General features: G+C 44.5%; 1 protein-coding gene across 2 annotated transcripts in view; it reads right to left on the reverse strand.

Annotated features, from left to right (window-relative positions):
• Nucleotides 1-18455, reverse strand: part of adcy5 (adenylate cyclase 5) — a 395092-nt gene extending 376637 nt beyond the window's left edge. Inside the window, exons 1-2 of one of the 2 annotated variants that reach the window (XM_063051336.1) lie at nt 18129-18455; nt 16238-18012 (exon numbers count right to left, since the gene is read on the reverse strand). In XM_063051336.1, coding sequence (XP_062907406.1) covers nt 16238-17143 — 906 coding nt within the window. In that variant the 5' untranslated portion in view covers nt 17144-18012; nt 18129-18455. Of the gene's footprint in view, nt 1-16237 lie in introns of both variants that reach the window. The other variant, XM_063051335.1, reaches the window with a different exon arrangement.
• Between the last annotated feature and the right edge of the window lie 7583 nt (nt 18456-26038).

Below are 26038 nucleotides of genomic sequence, written 5' to 3' on the forward strand. Positions count from 1 at the left end.
TTTCTAGAACACATTGATTTTTTTTTAAAGCACTGCAGGGTCATTTTGTTGTCTAACAGCTTTTTTTAAAAAAAAAAGTTTTCCATCAAGGTGTCTGAAACAGGCTTGGTAAGTTTAAGTGCAAGTTGTAAACTTAAACCGCCACATAAAGAGATTTCAGTGGATGTAAAACTTGATTTTTTTTTAAACCAAGGTTTGATGCTGTAGATAAATATGCAAAGCTAAACCTGTGAGGATTGCTACAGCATCCCAGCCATTTGTAAATCCAAATTTCATAGGAATGAAAAGGTTAAATATGAGCAACACACACAAAAAACGCTGGTGAACGCAGCAGGCCAGGCAGCATCTATAGGAAGAGGTACAGTCGACGTTTTGGGCCGAGACCCTTCTTCAGGACTAACTGAAAGAGATAGCTCCGTCTAGCAAAATTAGTCCTTACTCTTAATAATTTTTCTGTTGGCTCCTCCCACTTCCTCCAAAGTAAACGTGTAGCCATGGGCGCCCGTATGGGTCCCAGCTATGCCTGCCTTTTTGTTGGCTTTGTGGAACAATCCATGTTCCAAGCTTATACTGGTATCTGTCCCCCACTTTTCCTTCGTTACATCGATGACTGTATTGGCGCTGCTTCCTGCATGCATGCTGAGCTCGTTGACTTCATTAACTTTCACCCTGCCCCCAAGCTTACCTGGTCCATTTCTGACACCTCCCTCCCCTTTCTTGATCTTTCTGTCTCTATCTCTGGAGACAGCTTATCTACTGATGTCTACTATAAGCCTACAGACTCTCATAGCTACCTGGACTAATCCTCTTCCCACCCTGTCACTTCCAAAAATGTGATCCCCTTCTCGCAATTCCTCCGTCTCCACTGCATCTGCTCTCAGGATGAGGCTTTTCATTCCAGGACGAAGGAGATGTCCTTTTTTAAAGAAAGGGGCTTCCCTTCCTCCACCATCAACTCTGCTCTCAAACGCATCCCTCCCATTTCACATCTGCTCTCACCCCATCCTCCTGCCACCCACTAGGAATAGGGTTCCCCTTGTCCTCACCTATCACTCCACCAGCCTCCGGGTCCAACGTTATAATTCTCTGTAACTTCCGCCACCTCCAACTGGATCCCACCACTAAGCACATCTCTCCCTCCCCCCCCCACTCTGCTTTCCGCAGGGATCGCTCCCTATGCGACTCCCTTGTCCCTTGGACAATGGGGACCCCCATTCATTCCCACTGATCTGCCTCCTGGCACTTATCCTGGTAAGTGGAACAAGTGCTACATATGCCCCTACACTTCCTCCCTCACCACCATTCAGGGCCCCAGACAGTCCTTCCAGGTGAGGCAACACTTCACCTGTGAGTTGGCTGGGGTGATATACTGTGTTCGGTGCTCCTGATGCGGCCTTCTATATATTGGTGAGACCCGACGCAGGCTGGGAGATCATTTCGCTGAACACCTACACTCTGTCCGCTAGAGAAAGCAGGATCTCCCAGTGGCCACACATTTTAATTCCACGTCCCATTCCCATTCTGATATGTCTATCCACGGCCTCGTCTACTGTCAAGATGTAGCCACACTCAGGTTGGAGGAAGAACACCTTATATTCTGTCTGGGTAGCCTCCAACCTGATGGCATGAACACTGACTTCTCAAACTTCTGCTAATGCCCCTTCATACCCCTTATTTTTTTTATTTTATTATTATTATTTTTATTTTTTTCCTTTCCCGTTTTTTTCCCTCTCTTTTTTCCCTCTCATTATAACTCCTTGCCCATCCTCTGGATTTCCCCCCTCCCCCTTTCTTTCTCCCTAGGCCTCCTGTCCTATGATCCTCCCCCTTCTTCAGCCTCGTATCCCTTTTGCCAATCAACTTTCTAGCTCTTAGCTCCATCCCTCCCCCTCCTGTTTTCTCTTATCATTTTGGATCTCCCCCTCCCCCTCCCACTTTCAAATCTCTTACTAACTCTTCCTTCAGTTAGTCCTGACGAAGGGTCTCAGCCCGAAACATCAACTGTACCTCTTCCTAGAGATGCCGCCTGGCCTGCTGCGTTCACCAGCAACTTTCGTGTGTGTTGCTTGAATTTCCAGCATTTGCAGATTTCCTCGTGTCTGCGAGGTTAAATATGAGGTGCGTTTGACGGCCCTAGACCTGGACTCACTGGGGTTAGAAGAATGTGGAGGGTCTATTAAATATTGAAAGACCTAGATGGAGTGAATGTGGAGAGAATGGTGCTTATAGTGAGGGAGTCTAGGACCAAAGGGGCAAAGACTAAGAATATAAGGGCATCCCTTTAGAATCGAGATGAGGAGGAACTTCTTTATTCAGAGGGTGGTAAATCTGTGGAATTCATTCCCATAGAGAGCTGTGGAGGCCAAGTCATTGAGTGTATGGTGGGCACAGACATGATGGATCGAAGGGCCTGTTCCTATGTGTACCTGTCTACTGTATAAGAACAACCAATGAATTACCAGCTTCATTTTCACTGCTATTTTTCCATGAACCTGTTAAGATAAAAACTAATGTTATTTTCATCCACTAATAAGCTGTAAAATGCATGGCAAAGCCAAGGCTCATTGCTTATACCTTGTGTTCCTTCTTTTTTTTACTATTTCATTGAATAGCACGGAGGCTGGTTGAGTTGTGGATAATGTGAAAGGCTGTCTTGGATTACAGCAGGACAGTGACAGAATGCAGAGATGGGCTGAGAAGTGGCAGAAAACCCAGAAAATGTGAAGTGAATCACTTTGGATGGTCAAATTTGAAGGTGGAATACTGGGTTAATAGCAGTGCTCTTACCAGTGTGGAGGAACAGAGGGATCCATAGATTCCCCCAATGTTGCCATGCAAGTTGAAAGGGCAGCTACAAAGTAATACAGAGTATTGTGCTCCACTAGTCGTGGGATTGAGTACAAGAGCTGCGAGGTAATGTTGCAGTTCTATCAAACCCTGGTTAGACCACATCTGAAATATTGTGTTCAGTTGTGGTTGCCTCATTATACTTTAAATAAAGATGGGGAAGCTCCAGAGAGGGTTCAGAGAAGATGTACCAGGATGCTGCCTGGATTAGAGGGCATGCCTTATAAAGATAGGTTGAGCAAGCCAGGGCTTTTCTTTCTGGAGCAAAGGAGGATGAGATGCCCATCGCCTCCTTCTGGTGCTCCTCCCCCATTTTCTTTCTTCCATGGCCTTCTGTCTTCTATTAGAGTCCCACTTCCCTAGCCCTGCATCTCTTTCACTAATCAACTTCCCACCTCTTTACTTCATTCCTCCCCGTCCCGGTTTCACCTATCACTTTGTGTTTCTCCCCCCCCCCACCTTTTAAATCTACTCATCTTTTTTTTCCTCTCGTCCCGCTGAAGGGCCTCAGCCTAAAACATCAACTGTACTCGTTTCTATAGATGCTGCCTGGCCTGCTGAGTTCCTCCAGCATTTTGTGTGTGTGGCTTGGATTTCCAGCATCTGCAGATGCTGCAAATTATTAGGATGAAAGGCATGGAGTGTATAGTCAGAGAATTTTTCCAAGGGTGGAAATTGCTAATAATACAGGGCATAATTTTAAGATGATTGGAGGAAACCCCGGAGGGGACATCACAGATATTTTTTTTATATAACACAGAGAGTGGTAGATGCGTGGACTGTGTTGCCGGGGTGGTGGTAGAGGAATTAGAGCCATTTAAGGAAGATAGACACATGGATGATAAAAAAAAATGGAGGTCTATATAGGAGAGAAGGGTTAGATTGATCTTAGAGTAGGACAGAGTCTAGTTTCCTAATGATCATAGTGTAATAGAAGGGATTTTAACTAAAGATCTAATAGTTACATGGTCTCTGTTACTATTAGCTTTTCAGATTCCAAGTTTAATAGAACATAGAATAGTACAGCACAGTACAGGCCCTTCGGCCCACAATGTTGTGCCAACCCTCAAACCCTGCCTCCCATATAAGCCCCCACCTTAGATTCCTCCATATACCTGTCTAGTAGTCTCTTAAACTTCACTAATTAAATCTTTAACTGATCTTAAATTCGCCGGCCTCTGTGGGGGCTCTTGAATTGACGATCATCCAGCATTGTGCCATACCTGCTCTGCTACCACAGGGTGATTGAAACCTGCATTAGTTCAGACAAGTTGCTAACACAATAACCTAACTACAAAGATATAGTACCAACCCCACCCCCGCAATAAACTACAAGATGCCTTTCTGTCTACACTGCTACTTATAAGCCTCCCAAGGTCTAGTTCCAGGATCTCTACATCAAAAGGAAAGCAAACTTATAACTGATAGTAATTCCAAATGAAAAGTTTCTGGTCATTGTTGATTTATTTAGATAAGGTATTCAAATCTCAACCAAAGTACCAGTATAGGCTGGCTGAATTTGATCTTTCAAAGATTACCATCTTGCTGTCATCGGAGAGGAGGTACAGGAGACATAGGCTGTACGTCAACAGGTTCAGGAACAGTTATTACCCTTCAACCATCCGGCTCCTGAACCAGTGTGGATAACTTCACTCACCCCAAACACTGAATTGATTCCACAACCTACAGACTCACTTTCAAGGGTTCAACAACTCATCTTCTCGATACTATTTATTATTGTTATTTTGTTTTTTCTCTTTTTGTATTTGCCCAATCTGTTGTCCTTTGCACATTGGTTGTTTGTCCGTCTTAGTTTGTGTGTATTTTTTCATTGCTTTTATTGTTATTCTTTGTGTTTACTGTGAATGCTCACAAGAAAATGAGCATCAGGATGTATATGGTGACATATATATACTTTGATAACTTACTTTGAACCATCAAACTTGCAGTGCTTGAAATATTAATTATTTAGAAGTCAAATAAAATATAAAAGTTCTGTAAGAGTCACACTTAATCATCACACTTACCTGTACCATCTATTTTATCATTGATCTGATTTCAACAAAGATTCTCCTCATCACTGAATGAAGAAACTTCTCGAGCCACTGAAGTCCAGGCAACAGGGGTCCTCTCAGGCAGTTGCAAGTTAAGGAGGTCCAGAACATCAATGAAAGGACAGTGCATGAATGGAAGGGTTTGAAGGCTTTGTTTCTTTCTTCTGGGTAACAGAGGTCAGGTTGATGAACCTGTGTTTGAAACCAAAACCTTCGCGGTCTTTGAAATCTACCACAAGTGCCTCATCTGTGATTGAAACTGAGAAAGTCAGCAGCAAATTATGAGTTAAGGATTGGTTAACATGTAAACCGAGAAGAGGAAATGCCAACAGAATAGTAAACAACTTTTACCATACGTTGTGTGTGAGAAACCAGAACACACAGCTGTTACAAAACATCATATCCGCTGAAGCTCCAATATACCACCACGGATATCCACTGAACTGTGACTGCCCGTCCAGTGCATACTTGGTAAATGTATCCACAGTGCCGAGGCAGAGGAAAGGCCACAGCTTGGATTAGCTTACATTAAGGTGCAATTCATGCAAACATCGACATGCAGAAAATGCCAATACTGGATGCCATTTCAGACTCAAATTCATAAAACATCAGACAATGTACAGAATAAGTTACCAACAGCCAGAGGACACTTCAACTCTTTCTCAAGAGCTGTTGCCTTGGGTTCTGTTTCATCCTTTACAATGCTATGCTTAAATTATTTTTAATCTAATAAACTTATCAATCAAAATATTCAGGAAAGGCAATACAATCTGTGCACGTCTTTATATTCAATTTTCCAAAAGTTCAATGCAATCATAGTGCCATCAAGCCAATACATACTTTTACAAAGCACCATAGCCAGTCATGCTTGCTGTTTACCTGTGAGGCATTTAAGGGGGTGATACACAGGACCCCAGCCCCTCAACGCCACTGTAAATATCTCAGTAATTAAGTAAGTTTGAAGGATAGCTGCTGTTGTATGTGTAGCAAGTGCCCAGAGGCAGCATTCTGAAAATGACCAGGTAATCACCGTACTGATGAAGGGTCTCAGCCCCAAACATCAATTATACTCTTTTCCATTGATGCCGTCTGGCCTGCAGAGTTCCTCCAGCATTTTGTGTGTGTGACCAGATAATCGTTTTCTCTTGAGCATCACGCACAAAATGACAGAGGAACTCAGCAGGTCAGGCGCATTGTTGGAGGGAATAATATCTGTTTTCTATTGAGATGTTGTGTGTAGTGACATACTTCACATTCAAAGTTGAGTTTATTGTCATGTGCACAAGTACAATTATGCACAGGTGCAATGAAAAACTTAACTGCAACAGCATCGCAGGCACAGAGAATCAGAAATAACATTCACAACAATGTGAATATAAATTATACACTATTTTACAAGCAAGAACACAATTAGAACAAAACAGTAACAAAGATGCTGTAGTGATTAAGGTTGTGCAAGCTGGTTTAAGAGCCCAGTAGTTGAAGGAAAGTAGCTGTTCCTGAAGCTGGTGATGTGGGGCTTCAGGCTTCTGTATCGCCTGCCCAAACAGTAGCTGTAAGATGGCATGGTCCTGACACACAACAGGTTCTGCAAATGATGACAATTTTTCAGCAACTTCAATTGTTTATTCCCCTCCATAGATGCTGCCTGATCTGCTGAGTTCCTCCAGAATATTTTGTATGGTCCATATGGTGAGGATGCTTGGTGATAGATGTTGACTTCCCAAGGCAGCACCTTACTTGGATGCTATTCACGGTGGGAAGGAGTGTATCGGGCAGAGTCTACTACTCTCTGTAGATCTTACCATCCTGCACATTTGAATTGCTGCACAAGAGTATGATGCAACCAGTACTTTCAACAAGTCATCTGTATAAGTTTGTTAGAGCATTCGCTGCCATGACTCCTTAGCTTTCCAAGAAAGCAAAGACACCGTCCAAGCATCCTGGTGATTTGCCAGGATTACTTCCAGATTTCTTCAAAATAATATCATAGAACATAGAACAGTAAGGTGACATTGAAACAAAATGTTGGGAGCGTCAAGGTGTCACTCGCTATTTACGGAGGGGTACAAGAGGTGATTGATAAGTTCATGGCTTAAGGTAGAAGGAGATGAGTTATTAACTTCAAACTTTCTGCATAATCACTCAAAGAGTTGAACTGCACATGCATGTAAGGAGAGCTTCTTGGATCTCCAGGTGGTCCACAGCAGGGGTGTTCGTAGCCTTAGGTAGAAGGAGATGAGTTATACAGCTCTCGTTACATGCATGTGCAGTTCAACTCTTTGAGTGAAAATGCAGAAAGTTTGAAGTTAATAACTCATCTCTTTCTACCTTAGGCCACAAACTTATCAATCACCGCTACTGTGGACCACTTCTAGAGGTCCAAGGCGCCAACTTCTACAGAGAAGGGATCCATATGCTCCACAACCGCTGGACTAAGTGTGTAAATGTAGGAAATATAAATGTGCTAGGTTTTCTAAAATTGACTCCTACCTTAGGCCACGAACTTATTAATCACCCTTCGTATCTTAAGTTTAGTATATTGTGTGCACATCCTCCTTCATCAGCAGACAGTGATAAAGTTTTATCTGTTACCTTATTTAGAGACACAGCCTCGAACAGACTCTTCCAGTCAAGAAGCGGCACAGCCCTGCAACCCACTTATTTAACCCTAACCTAATCACAGGACAACGACTACGTAGGGTACCAAGGTAGAACAGCGATTAGCACAACGCTATTGCTGTTTGGGATGTTGGAGTTCAATCCCAGCATCCTCTGTGGGGAGTTTGTACGTCCTCCCTGTGGAATGCATGGGTTTCCCCAGGTGCTCTGGTTTCCACCCACAATCCAAAGACGTACCAGATAGGTTAACTGCTCTTTTTAAGTTGTCTCATGATTAGGTTAGGGTTAAATCTGGGTCATCAGCAATTGCTGGGAGATTCGGTACAAAGGGCAGAAGGACCTCTTCTACACTGTATCTATAAATAAATAGCACAGCTCTTTGGACCACAATGTTGTGCCAGCCTTTTAACCTAATCCAAGCACAATCTGACCCTTCCTTCCCACAGTGCCCTCCATTTTTCTTTCATCCATTTGCTCAAGAGTCTTTTAAATGTCCATAAAATCAAGACACAAGAGCAGAATTAGGCCATGCTGTCCATTAAGTTCACCCACCCTTCTATCATGGCCAATTCATTCTCATATGACCTCAGTCTCCTGCCTTCTCCCCACAACCTTTGACACCCTTACTAATCATGAACCTATTTGCGTTAGATAAACCAAATGACTTGCCCTCCATGGCTGTCTGTGGCAATGAATTCCACTAATTCAACAACCTCTGGCTAAAGAAATTCCTCCACATCTCTGTTCTAAAGGGACCTCTTTGTATTCTAAGGCTGCCACCATCACTGGATGCACCTGTCACTCTGTGTAAAATGGGACTTGCATCCACAGAGAAGAGCAATTGGAGCTCGTTTTAACATATCATCCTGAAGGGGAGATGCTACACTGGACAGTGCAGCAGTATCATACTCTCAGGAGTAGACCTTGAACTAGAAGGCTTCTTGCAAAAGAGACAGAAATGGAACCAACTGATCCATTCAGCAGTGAAGGGAGGACATTAGTGAATTAACCAGAGGCACGCAAGACAAGTCCCAGTTTTGACCTTCAATTATCAGCCTGATGATGTGTGGGAATGATTCTGAAACTACACAAGCAACTTAGCCAATGGATACCACTGAGATATGACCAGTCACCCAACTCACCTCTGCTGCGAATGTTCCTCCTATGTGCAAACTTGCTCTATTAGCTGATGAGATCAGCAGCTGCAAGGACTGACCCATTATATGCAGACAAGTGTGAGGTGTTGTACTTTGGGAAGATAAAACAGGATAGGATTTACTGAAGTATGTGGTAAACAGAGGGATCTGGGAATAAAGATCAAAATCCCCTGAAAGTACCGGAGGAGATAACATCACTCAACTTCATTTGCCCCATCACTGAACCGTTCCCACAACCTTGGACTCACTTTCAAGGACTCTTCATCACGATTTCTATATTTATTATTATTTCTTTTTTTCCTTTTGTATTTGCATAGTTTGTCCACTCTGTTGGATGTGGTCTTTCATTGACTCTATTAGAGCTTTTGGATTTATTGAGTATGCCCACAAGAAAATGAATCTCAGTTGTATACAGTCATATACATGTACTTTGATAATAAATTTACTTCGGATTTTGAAAATGTCGTCATGGATAGATAGAGTCGTAATGAGAGCTTTCAGCACACTGGCCTTCAGCAATCAGAGTAGTGAGTAGAGGACCCACAAAAGCGCACCTGAACAGAGTTGCGGGATCCAAACCAAGTGCAGGAGTTGGGATTTATGTTGAAGTTGTACAGGACGCTGGAGAGGCCTAATTTGGAGTATTGTGTGCAGTTCTGGTCAACTACCTACAGGAAAAGTATCAATAAAAGTGCAAAGACTATTTAAGAGGATGTTACCGGTACGTGAGGACATGAGATATAGAGACAAAGGGTGTGGAACAAGCTGCTCTCAAAAGTGGCGGATGCAGTTTCAATTTCATCATTTAAGAAAGATTTGGATAAGTACAAGGATGGAAAGGATATGGGAGGCTATGATACAGGTACAGGTCGATGGGATTACGCAGAATAACAGTTTGGCGTGGACTAAATTGGCTAAAGGGCTTGTTTCTGTGTTGTGATGCTCTATGATTAATTGATTGGTAAAGTTTTGATGAGTTACTGAGGATCCAGGGCAAGTAATTTCATTTCCCAATTCAGCGTTTCTATTGGGCTGAATGTATCCTGGCAATACCCAAGCATAGGTTTACTGACTGGCATTCAAATTAAATGTGTAGCCATCAGGACTGCTCGTCAGTGTTTGGTCACGCAGTGACAATGTGCATATTCCAGATAGACAGGAGCAGAGATCAGGACCAAACCCCTAGTCCCTGGAACTATGAAGCTCTAATGCTCTGATTCAAAGTTAATTTAATACCAAAATACCTACATATCACCACATACTACCTTGAAATGCGTTTCCTTGCAGTTATTTAGAGGAAAATAAAGAAATACAATAGAATGCCTTAAAAACTAAGTAACAAAGATAGACAGTTTGAAAAAGAGAAATACAATTTTTTTCAAAGTGAACAATTTAAACAAATTAAACAGAGTAAACTGTGTAGTAGAGTCCTTGAAAATGAGTCTATATGCTGTGAAGTCAGTTCAGCATTGAGGTAGGTGAAGTTATCCACACTGACTCAGGTGCCTGATGGTTATAGGGTAAAAGCTGTTTCTAAACCTGGTGGTGTCGGACCCAAGGATCCCGTTCCTCCTGCCTGATTCGGCCTTGATGGTCAGGGTCCTTGACGATGGATGCTGATTTCTTGTGGCAATACTCCTTGTACATACCTCAAATGATGATAAGTTAACTGTCTCCTACAAATTACCCTCTATGTCATCACCATCATGATGTGCCCTGTCATATGACATGGGCATGACCATGAATGTTCTTCGCAAATTTTTCAAAAGAAGTGGTTTGCCATTGCCTTCTTCTGGGCAGTGGCTATACAAGATGGGTGACCCCAGCCATTATCAATACTCTTCAAGATTGTCTGCCTGGTGTCAGTGGTCACATAGCAAGTACTTGTGATATTCGCCCTCTGCTCATATGACCACCCACCACCTGCTCCCATGGCTTCGCCTGACCCAGATGGCAGGCTAAGCAGGTGCTAAACCTCACCCAAATGTGACCTGCAGGCTACTGGAGGGAAAGAGTGCCTTACCCCTCCTTTGGTAGAGATGTATCTCCACCCATACCCTCTATGTCGAGAGATGCTGAAATGAGTCAAATGGGAATTGATAGGCTGCATGAAAGAACAAGTCGCAGGTATGTCGGGAAATAAACAGAGGAGAAACGCTCTCCTAGGAGCCAGAAATGTCTGAATGGGCATATGACATCCTTCTGCATTCCTCGATATCACAGAACATAGAACAGTACAGCACAGAAACAGGTCTCTCAGCCCACACTGTTTGCCAAACCAACTAAAATTAGTAAGCAAATGGCCAACTAACGAAGCCTTTCTGCCTACACAATGTCCACATCCTTTCATTTTCTTCACATTCATCTGCCTATCTAAATACCTCTTAAAAGTCTCTAATGTATCTGCCTCTACCACCACCCCAGGCAGCACATTCCAGGGATGCACCGCTCTCTGTGTAAAACATTTGCCCCTCACGTCTCCTTTAAAATTACCCCCTCTTACCTTAAATTCATGCCCTCTGCTATAAGCAATTTCAACCCTAGAAAAAAGACGCAGTCTGTCTACTCTATCTATGCCTTACTAAGCCTCTATCAGATCTCCCCTTATTCTCCGCCGCTCCAGAGAAAACAACCACTCATTATAGCACATGCCTTCTAATTGTGGTAAACCTCTTCTGTGCCCTCTCCAAAGCCTCAACTTCCTTCCTACAATGGGGTGACCAGAACTGTATACAATACTCAAGATGCAGCCTAACTAGATAAAGCTGCAACACAACTTCCTGACTTTTGAACTCCATGCCTCGTCTAACAAAGGCAAGCATTCCATATGCCTTCTTAATCAGTTTCATCATTGCCATTAACACTGTTCTCCTAATGCGCCTGAAAAAAATTGTTAACCTTGTGTCCAGCCGTGATTGCACTATGTTCCAATTAGTTTAATACGCATCACAGTCAGCACAGACAAACATGGGCCAAAGGGTCTGTTCCAATACTGTACTGTTCTTTGTCCTACGACTGCTTCCCCAGTCATATGAATATCTATTTAGAGAGGAATTCACATGGATCTCGTTCTCCTATAGACAAGGATTGAGGGAGAGTTTCAAGGTTGCAAAGCTGCTGTTGGAAGCCTAATTTGGAGATGTTCAACATTTCTTGAATTGCTATGTCTAATGCTCAGTGGAACATTCTTCTTTGGTTACAGTAAGAAGTTATTCTGACCTTCTCAACATACTCTATCATTGCTTTTCCTTGTAAATCACTGCAGGATGAACTAAAGAGGAAGCACACTACAGCGGCCAGACCACACTCAGTAAACACCCAGCTATGGGCACCAGAACTCAAGAGTTACAATAACATGCTTCTAGAGATGGTACAGAGATGAGCAACCTGACTAAATCCTGACATCCACATGGTTGCAAGTTCCATGAGTCATTGAAGAGCAGCTTGCTTCATACTTATAACCTCAATTGTTCTCAAACACTGCTGCAGCAGTGTCCAACACAAAGCATGGTGTACATATATCAACTCCGTTCTTTACATTATCTGTTGGCTAAATGGAAGAAACAGTCTCTTCTACAAAGTGTCCTGACTGAAGTAGCAACTTGTTGGATTTGCAATGAACTAAATGAAATTCACTCTCTTTATCAAAGGGGCTGTGTTGCTTATGGGATGTCTGAAGAGCAGTTGCAATTTTTCATTGCTAAAGTCCTTTAAGGTCTTGATACAAATGAGGCAAATCTAGACAAATCTTCATTTTCAATCACTGGGATTAATACAAAGTAACTGGCAAATGCTCGTAAACACTGTAACAGGAACGTAATTTCCACCATAATGGGACTTTCTGCATGCAAAGCATGCCCACTCCAGTCTGTAGAAGGAGATGCTCAAACTGGAACTGAAGACATACAGAACCACCACAACAAACCAAAAATGAAAGGTAAGTAAATGGTAGACTGACTTCAAGCACAAAAAGCTGGGAGCCACAATCATTTTCTGCAAACTAGCTGAAGGTGAGAACAGTGGATGGTAACACTTATTCCCATCTTAACTGAAATCTATTCAACAATCTCTGTGGAATGTGCACATTAGGCAGGAGCAGACTGAGTTATGCTGAGATGGTTGTGGTCTTTCCATCCCAGCTATGACTCGCCTCACACACGGGAATGTAATTCTGATTGCCTTTGAAGGGCGGGGGGGATGTTAAACACACGTGTGCAATCTATAACATGCTTCATGAGTATCAGAGGGCCAAGGCTATGACTAACTGATGGCTATGGCTCTTTTGAGAGGCACCAGCAAATGGGAATGAGAAGTTACTTACAATATGTCAGTAAGTAAACGAATAAAAAGATTAACATGCATATACTGCAGGAAATGGTGAAATAAATAAAGCATTCACTGAAGTACAGAATTTTTTAATATATCAAATTGGCTGTTTTTTCCCCTCATGTATTGACCTGACAGTACCAATGTGCCTCCACCCCCTCTCCCCTCCCACCTCCGCACTCCATTAACATTATACTTACCCGCCCACACATCCTCAGTCAAGAAAGGAACATGTTTATTTTGCTGCAGGATTGGAGACTGAGAAGCAGAGATGATGTTTCCATGGTAACGCACCATGGCATTGGGGCCTAGAGCCAGGCATCAGGCCTACCTCTTACACAGCTGTTTTGGAAAGTCAATAATTGTGGTATTTATGAGACACCAGATACTTCATTATTTCCTTGCTGAGGAAGAAAAAATACTAATGTAACAAGACACCTTGGGAGTTCATTTTTAAAAAATCCCTTCCTCATGGACTTCCACAGCCAGGCATCTAATAGGTCTAATGAGGCATATAGTTATTGATGTCAGAACTCTATTTGAAATGAGGAGCCAAGAATGCAGCAGACTAAGGTTTATCATTCTAGAGGACATCAATCAAAATGCTTTTCAATTACATGGCAACTTGTAGTAGAATTTAATTGAATAAAGAAGATTCCATTTGCTTCCATCTGATCCCTCTATTTCAATACATCACCTTAAACTTGGGAGTGTCCGCTGTAATTGTCCTCAATGTCACTGGGTTAGGAAGCAGGCAACAGTTTTGCTATCTTGTGATTCATGCTGGAAGGACCACTTTTGAAGGGCAAGCTTGGTTGTTACCCTTTCACATTGTTGGCATTCCATGTTGATGCCAGAATATGTGGTGACACTTGCAGGCTGTGTCCAGCTCAACACAAGGTGTGTTGGTTGTTAACACAAATGACAGTACATGTAATAAATAAATCTGAATCTGAACATGTTCATCCTCTCCTTCTGGAGTATGAGGGAGATCCACCTCTACTGACATCAGACTTTTCCCACAGCAAATCTCCAGTTTTTCCAATGTACCAGTTTTGAAGATGATACCTTGGCTGGGGAAGGGAGAGGGTAACTAGCACTTGTACACAATGGACAGAATCCACATGTGAAATAACTTCACTCATTCTCTTTCTTCCTCAGTACCACAACTACATTCATTGTTCAGTACTTCAACATATCAATCTAGAAACAGGACCCAAAGAAACCAAAGGGACAAGATATGGCAAACCAAGTGTCAACAACCTGCATCCAAGTAAAACTGCAACAACTAAAATGCTTAAATTGTAATTCCTACAGTTATTGTAAAATTGAAATTCAGTTAAAGCAAATGTCAGTGGAACAGATCTCTTAGCAAAAGGAGAACAATACACTAGTACACGCACTGAACCATTTTCTTGTATATTGGTACCCAGCACATAGCAACGAATAATGCACACAGAACATGTGAAAAACTGCAGGATTTATGGAACCTATAGTCTATAATAAGTTCTAGTCAGGATCAATAGGAAAACTGCAAGAGATTACACTTGAGCAAAAAAAAAAAATCTGCTGTTTATTTTGTGCCATGAAATGAAGGGAAGAAATAGCAGTAGAAGCTGGTTTCCTGTATCTGGTGACATCTCCCAGCTTTTGGTAAAGTCTACACCACTTTACTTCTCCATTCCCAGATCCCCACATCTTCTGGATGAAACTGAATCAGATCATCAACCACTGGAGTGAGGGCAAGAATGGTGCAGTGTGACAATTTTGCTGGGGCAGGTTATAGAGATGACACACATAGGAACAGCCTCAGTGCTTTCAATAATAATTGAGGGGTCCCTGAGCTCTACCAAGGAGAATCTAACAATGTCAGTTTTCAGCAAACGGTCACAGAATGTATCCTGTGACTGGGTGAACAATGCTGACCAAAGGGTTGGCACGCTTTCTAAAAGAAAGAGTCTGCTGATCTCTCCGGTTTGGGATGTGCAGTGTTAGTGGTCACAACAGTCACAGAAGGTGGAGAAGGGGAAGGAAAATGCTCAATTTTTACAAATGTGTTGACTTCTCACCAGAATAACAGGGCAATCCTCCTTTTGAGAAACACACCGGGCAGCTTGATTAGCTGCAGGACTTACCAGTAAAGTCAACCCAATTGCTTTCCATCTTTACAACATACATAGACAAAAAGAAAAACTCTTTGCAAGATTTTGCCAAATGGATGGTGACATTCCCTAACCCAACTCAACAATTAAGAGTTGGAAGACCAGCCAACCTTCACACCAACCATTTGGTAACATGCCTAGACTTTTAAGGTAAGATGATATGACATGAACAGCAACCAGGTTTAGCAAATAGCCCTGGGAGAAATGTGGTTAGTTGAGACAGTGGTTAGCCCCATTCAGAACACCTTCCCTCAGCAATTCCATACAATGTGTTTATAGGATTAGCAACTGGTACCAAGTAACTTATTATACAGAAGAATAACAGCATCAGGAACATGCAGATTAGGAAGAATGATGGGTGTTTGATATCAGAGTTCCATACATCCAATTCTGGAAAATAGCAGATTCACTGCAAAAGTATGCAACCCCACAGAAGCTTCCCCACATTACACATAAACAGGTTCCAACAAAGCCATCCCTTCACCGTCGGCTGACCAAGAAAACTCACGCCCACTTTTGCAGGACATTCGGTTCTTTGCACTTAGTACGTTGCATACTTAAGAGCCACTCGAAGACAGTGTTTCCCTAAGTTGCGGCTACACAAGATCATACTGAACGTCTTCATACCATGAGGAAATGAATATCCAACTGAACACCTTGATACCAGGGGAACGTGACAAAATCATACCGAACATCTTGATATTAGAGAACTTGAACAAGATCACACTGAACCAAGACTAAACTAACATGAAGAACCTTGATACCAAGAGGACCTGAAGAAGATCAGAATACACATTTTGATAGCAAGACGAATTGAACAAAATCAAACTGAACACCTTGATACCAGGAGAACCTGAAGAACAGATTGAACACCTGGATATATCTTTAAACACGAGCAATGCCTCGGCTTTCCGCAGTCACTGTTGATTGTTCGGCCACATTCCTGTCCACCGAAAATTGAACCAGAGACCTGATCTGCTCCCAGACAACCGCACACATACAAATGACAACCAAACGAACTGGCAGTGGGGAGGGTTTCAATCCGGCCTTGGGGGCCGTATGATCTTACCTGCTTCCACAGGAAGGAGTCAGCCTGGTTCCTCCTCCAGGAGATGCCCAGGTGGATAGCGGAGAGGAGGATGCCGCTGATCACCGCCGCTCTCATGCGAATGGGGAGTAGGGTGTAGATGATGTAGATGAAAAACACGGTCCACCAGACGCCCTCAGAGGCGGCGCGGGGCTCGACCTGCAGCACGCCCACGACCTGCACGGCCAGCATAACGGCCACCACCAGGTAGCAGATGACCCACATGTGGTCCTGGTGGAAGGAGTTACGGTTGCACAGCACGATCAGAAGCAGGATGAGGAGCATGGAGGAGCCTAGCACCAGCAGGTAGGCCAGATGGCGGCCGCCAGCGACGCAGTAGAAAACCAGCATGACCGCGCAAAGGAGCAGGAGGACGGCCATCAGCATGGTCAGGCTACTCTGGTTGAGGCGAAAGAAGTAGCGCTGGTACAGTCTCTCCAGCTTTTCCGATTGGAATTTCTTGGACTGGAGGATGCGGAGGAGCCCGTTGCAGCAGTCGGCAAACGACAGGTCCACATCCGAGGCCGAGGAGTCCACGTCGGCCAGCCGGGAGCGGGCCCCTTCCTCCAGCCCCACTTCCACCGACCTGGGTCTCACCTCACCGTCCAGGCGGACCACGTTGCTACGGCTACCCGCCGCCGCCCTCTCTCTGCCCGCTTCCTCCTGCCAAGCCGGCTTGGACCTCAGGCTCGTCCTGCAGCTCTTTCCCGCGAAGCCCCCCGGACCGTCGGCATCGCCCACCTCCCTCCAGCGCTTGTCGCGGCTCTGGCCCGAGGTCGGCGCCCCGTTGGCTCGGGACTCCGGGCTGCCCTCTGCCCAAGCCGCACGGTGCTCGGTGAGCTGCTGCGCTCCAACGCCGGGCGGGCTCACACTGTTCGCCCTCGACATGGTCTCGGGCACCCTTTGTCTCGGCAACTGCTCAACGGCCAGCCAAAAACTCCCTCTCTTTTTCCCTCCTTGGATCAGGCCGAGCTGAACTGCTTCACCATCCTCACAGCAACGCGTTTCCTTTATCACCCTCCTCACACAAACTTTCAGGTGGATTACTGGGGTTTTTTTGCCTCTTCTTGGTCCACCCACCGTGTCAAATCCTCTCCTCTTCCAATTCCATTTACCCCAACGCGAGTCCCAAAATTCCAGCCCTTTCTCTCTCTCTCTCTTTTGCAACGCCGCTCCTTTTTTATACTGGGACAGTAATCTCAAAATATTCTCACCGGTGATTCTTGCTGAAATTTAGGTATAAAGGATTCCGGTAGTCGGCTCCATCTCCGCCTTATCCAACACTAAACAAATGTTCACTGGTTAAAATAAAAGCTGATGGTCTTGCAATGCAGGAACATAAAACAAAGCAGCAGTCCGTCCCGAGAAGGTTCGATTCCGTGAGTTAATTCCACAATAAATGATCCACAGACTCGATGGCGCGGATCCCAGGAAACTTAGGAGTTTTTTTGTTGTAGTCCTGTAAGTAATGTGTTTCTTTCGGTTATCACCCTTTCCCTTTCCTTACTGGGAAGTAGTTATGTTGCTTTAAATTCTTCATCCTTGTAACTGAAAGGGGGAAGAGTAATGACCATTGATCGTCTGTCCTGTCTGGGCGGAGCGTGCAGAACTGGCGGATGAAACGTGGTAATCTCTTCTACGGTGAAACCAAGACTGGAGGCAGTGTCAGATGCTTCACCGATGCACATCAGACACAGTGATCAGCTCGGCCTCATTCCCTCGATTCGAGACATTGTATCCCCTCCTCTTCCGCGGCCCTATAGCAAACAAAGCCGGACACCGAATCAGCCTCGACTTACAAGAAAGACTACAACATTCAGCAGCAGACGCATTAACACATCGCTGCGGTGTGTATATTAAACAGAAGACTCACATTGTGAGTGGCAGATGTTACTTTTATTTTTTGTCGTTGTTGTCCGTTTGCAGATTCAAAGCAATCCAGTAGTTTGCAACGAAATGTAGACAGCAGTATTTCCAGGCATCAAATACAGTCCGTCTCCTTTGCTCCGGAATGGTTCGAAATTGATTTTTTCAGGGGCTTTGCACGGGTCCAGTGATCCGTGGAGAGGAAGAGCATCGAAAGAAATAAAGCACTTATTTTGCAAAAATAAGGGGGGGGGGAGAGAGATAAATTGATTGAACTGAGCCAGTCGTGCCTACATTCTGGTTGCAATGGACACTGGCAATCGGGTCTGCGCACCCGCTTTCTGCTGCCTGCCAACCAAACTTGATCTTGGGCCAAATGCCCCCGCCTGGCTACAGAAGAGAGTCCGCCTCCTCTCTGCTCTCATTGGTCTACCGCCTGCCTTTGATGTCTTTCGCAGCTTCTCGATTGGCCGAGCTCCGCGGGTGGTCTGCGTCACAGTGGCTCATCAGGTTTAACTGCGGCGAATATAGGCGGGGCTTCGCGTGCTTCACTGACAGATGCACTGGGCATCTTTGCAGGCGCATGATGCCAAACCACATCATTGCAACCAACTTTGCGAGGGGAGCAGGGAATAAGCCCGAAATTCATCAAACATAAGGCGGCAATAAATATTAGGCGATCAATGAACATCGAACAGTACAGCACAGTACTGGCCGTTCTGCCCACGGTGTTATGCCGCCCTTTTAATCAAATTATTAATCTAATCCATCCCTCCTGCATAACCCTCCATTTTCTTTCATCCATGTTCCTATCTAAGAGTTTCTTAAATGCACGTAATCTATCTGCCTGTATCTCCACCCTGCAGTGTGTTCCACGCACCCTCCATTCTCTGTGTAATATTCCTTACCTATAATTTCCTCCTTAAAATTATGCCCCTATATATTGGACATTTTTTCCGTGGGAAAAGGGCACTAGCTGTCCACTCTATCTGTGCCTCTTATCATCTTATACATTTCTATCGGATAAGTCATCTACTAGACAGAGTAAGAGTTTGGGATGCACTATAGATGGGCTGAAGAGCCTTTCCTGTTCTCTAGTGTTCTAGGACCTCTCATCCTCCTTTGCTGTAAACAGAAAGACCCCAACTCGCTCAACCTTTCCTCATAAGACATGTTCACTACTCCAGGAAGCATCCTGGTAAATCTCCTCTGCACTCTGTATAAAGCTTCTATATCCTGCCGATAAGCAGGTGACCAGAACCGAACACAATATTCCAAATGTGGCCTATCCAGGGTTTTGTAGAGTTGCAACAGTGCTTGGTTTGCAAAACAGAAAATGCTGGAAGTACTGAGCAGGTCAGGCAGCATCCATGGAGAAACAAACACCATTGGTGAGCTTTCATCAGAAATGGAAAATAAATAGCAGTATAGGAAGTTTCAAGGTGCACAGAAGGAGAGGAAGATGTAAAAAGTAAAAAGGGAGGTCTGCAATAGTGTCAGGGTGAGAACATGCCCTCTATTCATCACTACCATCGGGATCACTCTTTGGACCCTCCCCTTCGACCTTACCGCCTTATTCGACCCTACCAGCAGCTAAGTGCCAGGGGGTTAAACTCCAGACAGCTTCACTCCAGGATCACGGGAACTCACCACCTCTCCACCATGACAGCTCCTCGTGGACTATGCTGACTACCATGGAGAGGAGATTCAGGAGCCTGAAGATTTGCCCTCAGAACAGCTTCTTCCCCTCCACCATCAGATTTCTGAATGGTCCATGAACTCGGCCTCACTATTCCTCTTTCACACTATTTATTTACTTGTCTATTTATCATAAATTAATAGTGATTTTTATGTTTTGCGCTGTACTGCTGCACAGAACAAATCTCGCTGTTTATTAATTAACTTATTTATTAAATCAAAGGCATACAGAAAGTTGCTGGAAAAGGGTCAGTAACATCATGAAGGATCTCACCATCCTGCTCATGGACTGTTTATCCCATTGCCATCAGGGAGGAGGCTACGTAGTATCCTCACCAGGACCACCAGACTCAAAAGCAGTTACTTTCCCCAAGTAGTCAGGCTGATCAACACCCACTAACCCACTAACTCGCCCCTCCACAACCCCCACTTTATAATTTCTGTAAGAGTCACCTTATGTGCAGACACTCCTGTACCTAGCATCACTTTGTGGACATATAGTCAATCCATGTATATAAGTTATTGTTTGTATTTGTATCTATTGTGGTCTTTATCTTATTGAGTTTTTTTGCGCTGCATCAGATCTGGAGTAACAATTATTTTGTTTTCCTTTACTCTTGTGTACTGAAATGACAGTAAACAATACGGGATTCAGAGCAAGAAAGAAAAGGCGGCTGGGGGAACTTAGTGGATCAGGCAGCATCTATGGAGGTAGAGGAGCGGTGGATGATTCACTCTGAGAGCCTGTACCAGAACTGAGAGGTTCGAGATAAGACAAGCAGAATATTGAGACGAGAGGGACAGGAGGGAAATGAAGAGCAGATGTAGACAGGAGGGATGATAGATGGAAGAAGGAAGAGTGGAGGTAACGACAGAGGCTGAAAGGTGATAGGTGGAGGCAGCAAAGGGCTGCAGGTGATGGAATCTGATTGGAGAGGAAGGTAGAAAGTGAAAGGGAGGGATGGGAACTAGACAGAGGGCGAGAGTGAGTTGTGTGTGAGGGTATGCTGCAGGAATTCAGCAGATCAGGCAACATCTGTGGAGGTGAGTGTAGAGTGCAATTGTACCTATCCCTACCACTTATCTTGGCAACTTGGTTTTATTTTTCGTTGCCTGGCAGGCGTATATGCAAAGCAGAGAAGGATATGCGTCTAATGCAGGCAAATTGGAGCAGTGTAGATGGGTATGAAGGTCAGTATGGACACATTGGGCTGAAGGCCTGTTTTTGTGCTGTGCAAAGATTTTAAAGATTAACTTTATTTGTCACACGTACAGTGAAGTACATTGTTTGCATCAATGACAAACACTGCCCAAGGATATGGGGGGAGCAGCCCATAAGTGTTGCCATGATTCCAGCTCCAGCATAGCATGCCCATAATGTACTAACCCTAACCCATACGTCTTTTAAATGTGGGAGGAAACCACAGCACCCAGAGGAAAGCCTTGCAGGGAGGAGAAGGTGCAAACTCTATACGGACAGTGGCGGGAATTGAACACCGTTTGGAGATTGCTGACACAGTAAAGTGTGACGCTAATTGCTATGTCATCATACTTTACGACTCTACACATGAAGGTGATGGATCAGTCTTCCACCTCACGATGCAGAGTGGCTTGAGGAGGAGCCAGCTGCTGGAGGTGTTCTCCAGTGCCTACTGTCCCTAGTGTAAGAGGTTCTGGGTATTGGAGATCAGCTCAGGCTAGTTAAGAGGAGAAACAAAGACCACAGATGCTGCGTTCTGGAGCAAAGAACAAACTACTGGAGGAACCCAGTGGGTCAAGCTGCATATGTGGTCATGAAACATCAACTATTCCTTTTCCTCTGAATTCTTCCAACAACAACACACACAAAATGCTGGAGGAGCTCAACAGGTCACGCATCATCCATGGAAATGAATAAACAGTCAACGTTTTGGGCTTCATGACCAGAAATGAAGGGGAAAGATATCAGAATAGGAAAGTGGTGGGAGGACAAGGAGTACAAGCTGGAAGGTGATATATGGTGAGTGGGGGAGTGGAGTGAAGATGAAATAAGAAGTTGGGAGATGATGGTGGAAAAGATAGCAGATGGAGAAGAAGGAATCTGATAGGAGAGGACGGTGGACTATGGGAGAAAGAGAAGGAGGAGGGACACCAGGAGAGGTGATAGACAGGTGAAGAGAAGCGGTAAGAGGGGGGCCAGAGTAGGGAAATGAAGAACAGAGAAGGGCAGGAGAAAAAGTTGGAGAAATCGGTGTTGATGCCATCAGTTGGAGCCGACTGTAGATTTTGTCAATGGCACACTCCACAGTGTAGCGGGGTGGAGGAAGAGACCACTTCAGGTGATTGAGTGATGAAGGAATCCACACTTTCTACACAAAGAGGTGCCAACATCCCTGTATATCTCAGGCAAAGCCCGTACTACTATTCAGCGCATCTACAAGGAGCGCTGCCACAGGAAAGCAGCATCCATCATCAAGGACCCCCAACACCCAGGCCATGCCCTCTGCTAACTACTGTCATCGAGCAGGCAGTACGGGAGTCTTAGGTCCCACGCCACCAGGTGTAGGAAGAGTTGTTACATCGCCACAGCTGGAAGAGAGGGAGGAGGGGAGGACTCCAAGCCAGGCTGCGGTGTAGAGGAATGAAGCTCCCTCTCCGGAGCATCTCGTATCGGAGGGAAATGAGAAATTGCTGCATTCTGTGGGAGACATGGCTCACACCAGACATGCCAGATGCATTGGTAAGATCTGTGGGTTTCTTGATACACAGGATGGACCAAACTGATGATTCGGCGAAGGCAAATGGTGGGTATCTGTTTCATGTTAAACTCTCTGTGGTGGTTTTGTTGTACTCTTGGACCCCTGACCTGGGACATCTTAATGATTATGTGCTGACCTTTCTACTTACCAAGAGAGTTCTCTGTGATCTTGACTGCAGTCTACATTTTGCCAAAACCCAGCAGTGACCAGGCACTCTTGACATTGAATGCTGCCACCTCCAAACAAGAAACAGTCCACTCCAACACATTTCAAATCATAGCTGGGGACCTCAATCAGGCTTGTTTGAAGAAATCTTTGCCCAATTATCATCAGCATGTAACCTGTAGCACCAGGGGTCCCAACTCATTAGATCAGGGGGTCCCCAACCCTTTGCGCACCACGGACCGGTTTAATATTGACGATATTCTTGCAGACCAGCCAATGGGGGGGCTGGGGGGGTGTTCAAGTTCAACAGTGCATGACAGGGAATGAGGAAAGGTGCAGCTGGCTCATATTGTTTCATATCACCAGATCATATTGTTTCTGCGCGGCCCGGTACCGGTCTGTAGCCCGGTGGTTGGGGACCACTGCTATACTGTAATAAGGATTGCTTACCATTCCGTGCCCAGATCATATTTCCAGAAATCTGATCATTTTGCTGTCCTTCTCCTCCATGCATACAAGCAGAGCAAAGTTCTAGAGATAAGGGCAACAAAGAGGTGGTTGTTGGAGGCAGAGGAGCAACTATGGGGTTGGTTTGAGATGGTGGACTGGCCCATGTTCAAGGACTCATCAGAATACACCACAATTGTCACCGACTTTACTAAAACAGTTGTACACAAGTGTGTTCCTGCAAAATCAGTCAGAGCCTTTCCCAACCAGAAGCCTTGTATAAACCATGGATCCACCGTCTTGCTGAGGGTCAAGTCTGGGGACCAAATAAGATACAAAAGATCCAGCTACAATCTCCAGAAGGCTATCTCATGGGCGAAGTGGCAATTCTGGACCAAACTTGAATCAGCGAGGTATGCTCAACAGCTGTGGCGGTGCTTACAAAGTGAAACCAAGTAACAAGGCTTCACTCCCAGATGAGCTCAATGTCTCCTATGCTCGCCTTGAACATCAAAACATGGAGGATCATTCTTGTACTCCCACAACTCCCAATGAATCTGTGATTTCAGTCTCTGAGGCCGATATGAGAGCAACTTCCAGGAGGGTGAACACATGGAAAGCACCCGGCTGACTACTAAGGACCTGTGCTGATCAGTTGGCTGGAGTGTTCACCAATATATTTAACTTCTCACTTCGGCAGTCTGAGGTACTCACCTGCTTCAATTATACCAGCGCTGAAGAAGCATGTGGTAATGTGTCTCAATGACATTCATCCGGTAGCATTTACATTCACCATGATGAAGTGCTTTGAGAGGTTGGTGATGAAACCTATCAACTCCTGCCTGAGAAGCTACTTGGATCTGCTCCAATTTGCCTACCTTCACAATGGGTCCACAGCAGATGCCATCTCATTGGCTCTTAATTCAACCCTGGAACATCTGAACAACAAAGATGCATACATTAGGATGCTCTTTATTGTCTACAGTGTGGCACATGGCCAAGTGGCGTTAGGGTGTTGGACCAGCGATCTGAAGGTCGTGGGTTCGAGCCTCGGCCGAGGCAGCATGTGTGTCCTTGAGCAAGGCACTTAACCACACAATGCTCCAGTCTACCCAGCTGAGAATGGGTACCGGCAAAAATGCTGGGGGTTAACCTCGCGATAGACTCGTGTCCTATCCGGGGGGGGGGGGGAGTCTCGTACTCTCAGTCGCTTCACACTATGGAAATCGGCATAAGCACTGGCCTAATGGGCCACAAGGCTCGTGACAGACTTTAATCTTATTGTCTACAGCTCGGCATTCAGTACCATCATCCTTTCAAAACTAGTCATCAAGCTTCCAGACCTTGGCCTCAATACCTCCTTGTGTAATCGGATCCACAATTTTACCGTCAGTTTGGATTGGCAACAACTTCTCCACAATCTCCATCAGCACAGGTGCATCACAAAACTGTGTGCATAGTCCCTTTCTCTACTCACTTTATACTTATGACTTTGAGGTTAAGCACAGCTCTAACCCTAACCCTAACCCTAAATAAAGAATGAAATTAAGCTAAACTTTGGCGTTGTATGTACAATGTGTGTAGCAACGAGGAGGGAAAAGTTAGATTAGTTTTGAGAGTATACTGGGGAAGACATTGGCAGCAGAGTGACCGAGCAATGTATGTGTGTGTGTAACGGGTACGTTTACCGAGTATTCACTCAGCACAATGCTGAACTGATTCCACAACCTACACATTCAATTTCAACGACTCTACAACTCATATTATCAGTGCTATTTATTTATTTTATTTGAACAATTTGTCTCCTTTTGCACATTGGTTGTGTTGTCAGTCTTTGTTTATGTATAGTTTTTCATAAATTCTGTTGTGCTTTTTAATTTACTGTAAATGAATCAAAAAAATGAATCTCAAGTATGTACTTTGATCATAAATTTACTCAGACTTTGAGGGTGTTATATGTTGGGAAGGCTCTCCAGGGTAGTATCTAGCCTTACAAGTGTTGCGAGCTGCACTCATCCGGGCAAGGGAACATTCCACCACATTCTTTCAAAGTGGATAGTGGTGGTGTTAGTGTTAGTATTAGTATTAGTATTGGTTTATTCTAGTCACATGTACCAGGATACAGTGAAAAGCTTGTCTTGCATACAGTTCAGACACATCAAGTCATTACACAGTGCACTAAAGTAGAACAAGGGAAAACAATAACAGTACAGAATGAAGTGTAAAAGCTACCAAAACAGTGCAGTGCAGGTAAACGATAAAGTGAAAGATTATAATGGAGTAGATTGTGAGGCCAAGAGTCCGTTTTATCATACAAGAGGTCCGTTCAAGCCTGATGACAATGGGATAGAAGCTGTCCTTGGACCTGGAGGTACGTGCATTCAGGCCTTTGTATCTTCTGCCCGATGGGAGAAGGGTAAAAAGAGAATGTCCTGGATGGATGGGGCCTCCCTCTCTCTCGATGGTGAGTGAGAGTTTACTGCCGAAACTCGAATTGGAGGAACTCAAAATAAAAGGTGGTTTCTGCCATTCATCCTTTGGGGTTTTCCTTCTGATTGGAGGATGTTTGCGGAGAGTAAGAATTTCAGGTTATACATTGTATTTATTAAATGGAACCATTGTACTGCAGGTGCCACGGGCTAGTTCAGGTAGGAATGGGATGATAGCACAGATGAATGCATGGTTGAGGAGATGGTGCAGTGGGCAGGGTTTCAAGATCGTGGATCATTGGAACCTTTTCTGGGGAGGGGCTGACCTGTACAATCAGAATCAGAATCAGGTTTATCATCACCGGCATGTGATGTGAAATTTATTGATTTGGCGGCAGCAGTTCAATGCAATACATGATCTAGCAGAGAGAGAGAAAATA

Source organism: Mobula hypostoma, chromosome 6 (genome assembly GCF_963921235.1).
Source record: "Mobula hypostoma chromosome 6, sMobHyp1.1, whole genome shotgun sequence".
NCBI lineage: Eukaryota > Metazoa > Chordata > Chondrichthyes > Myliobatiformes > Myliobatidae > Mobula > Mobula hypostoma.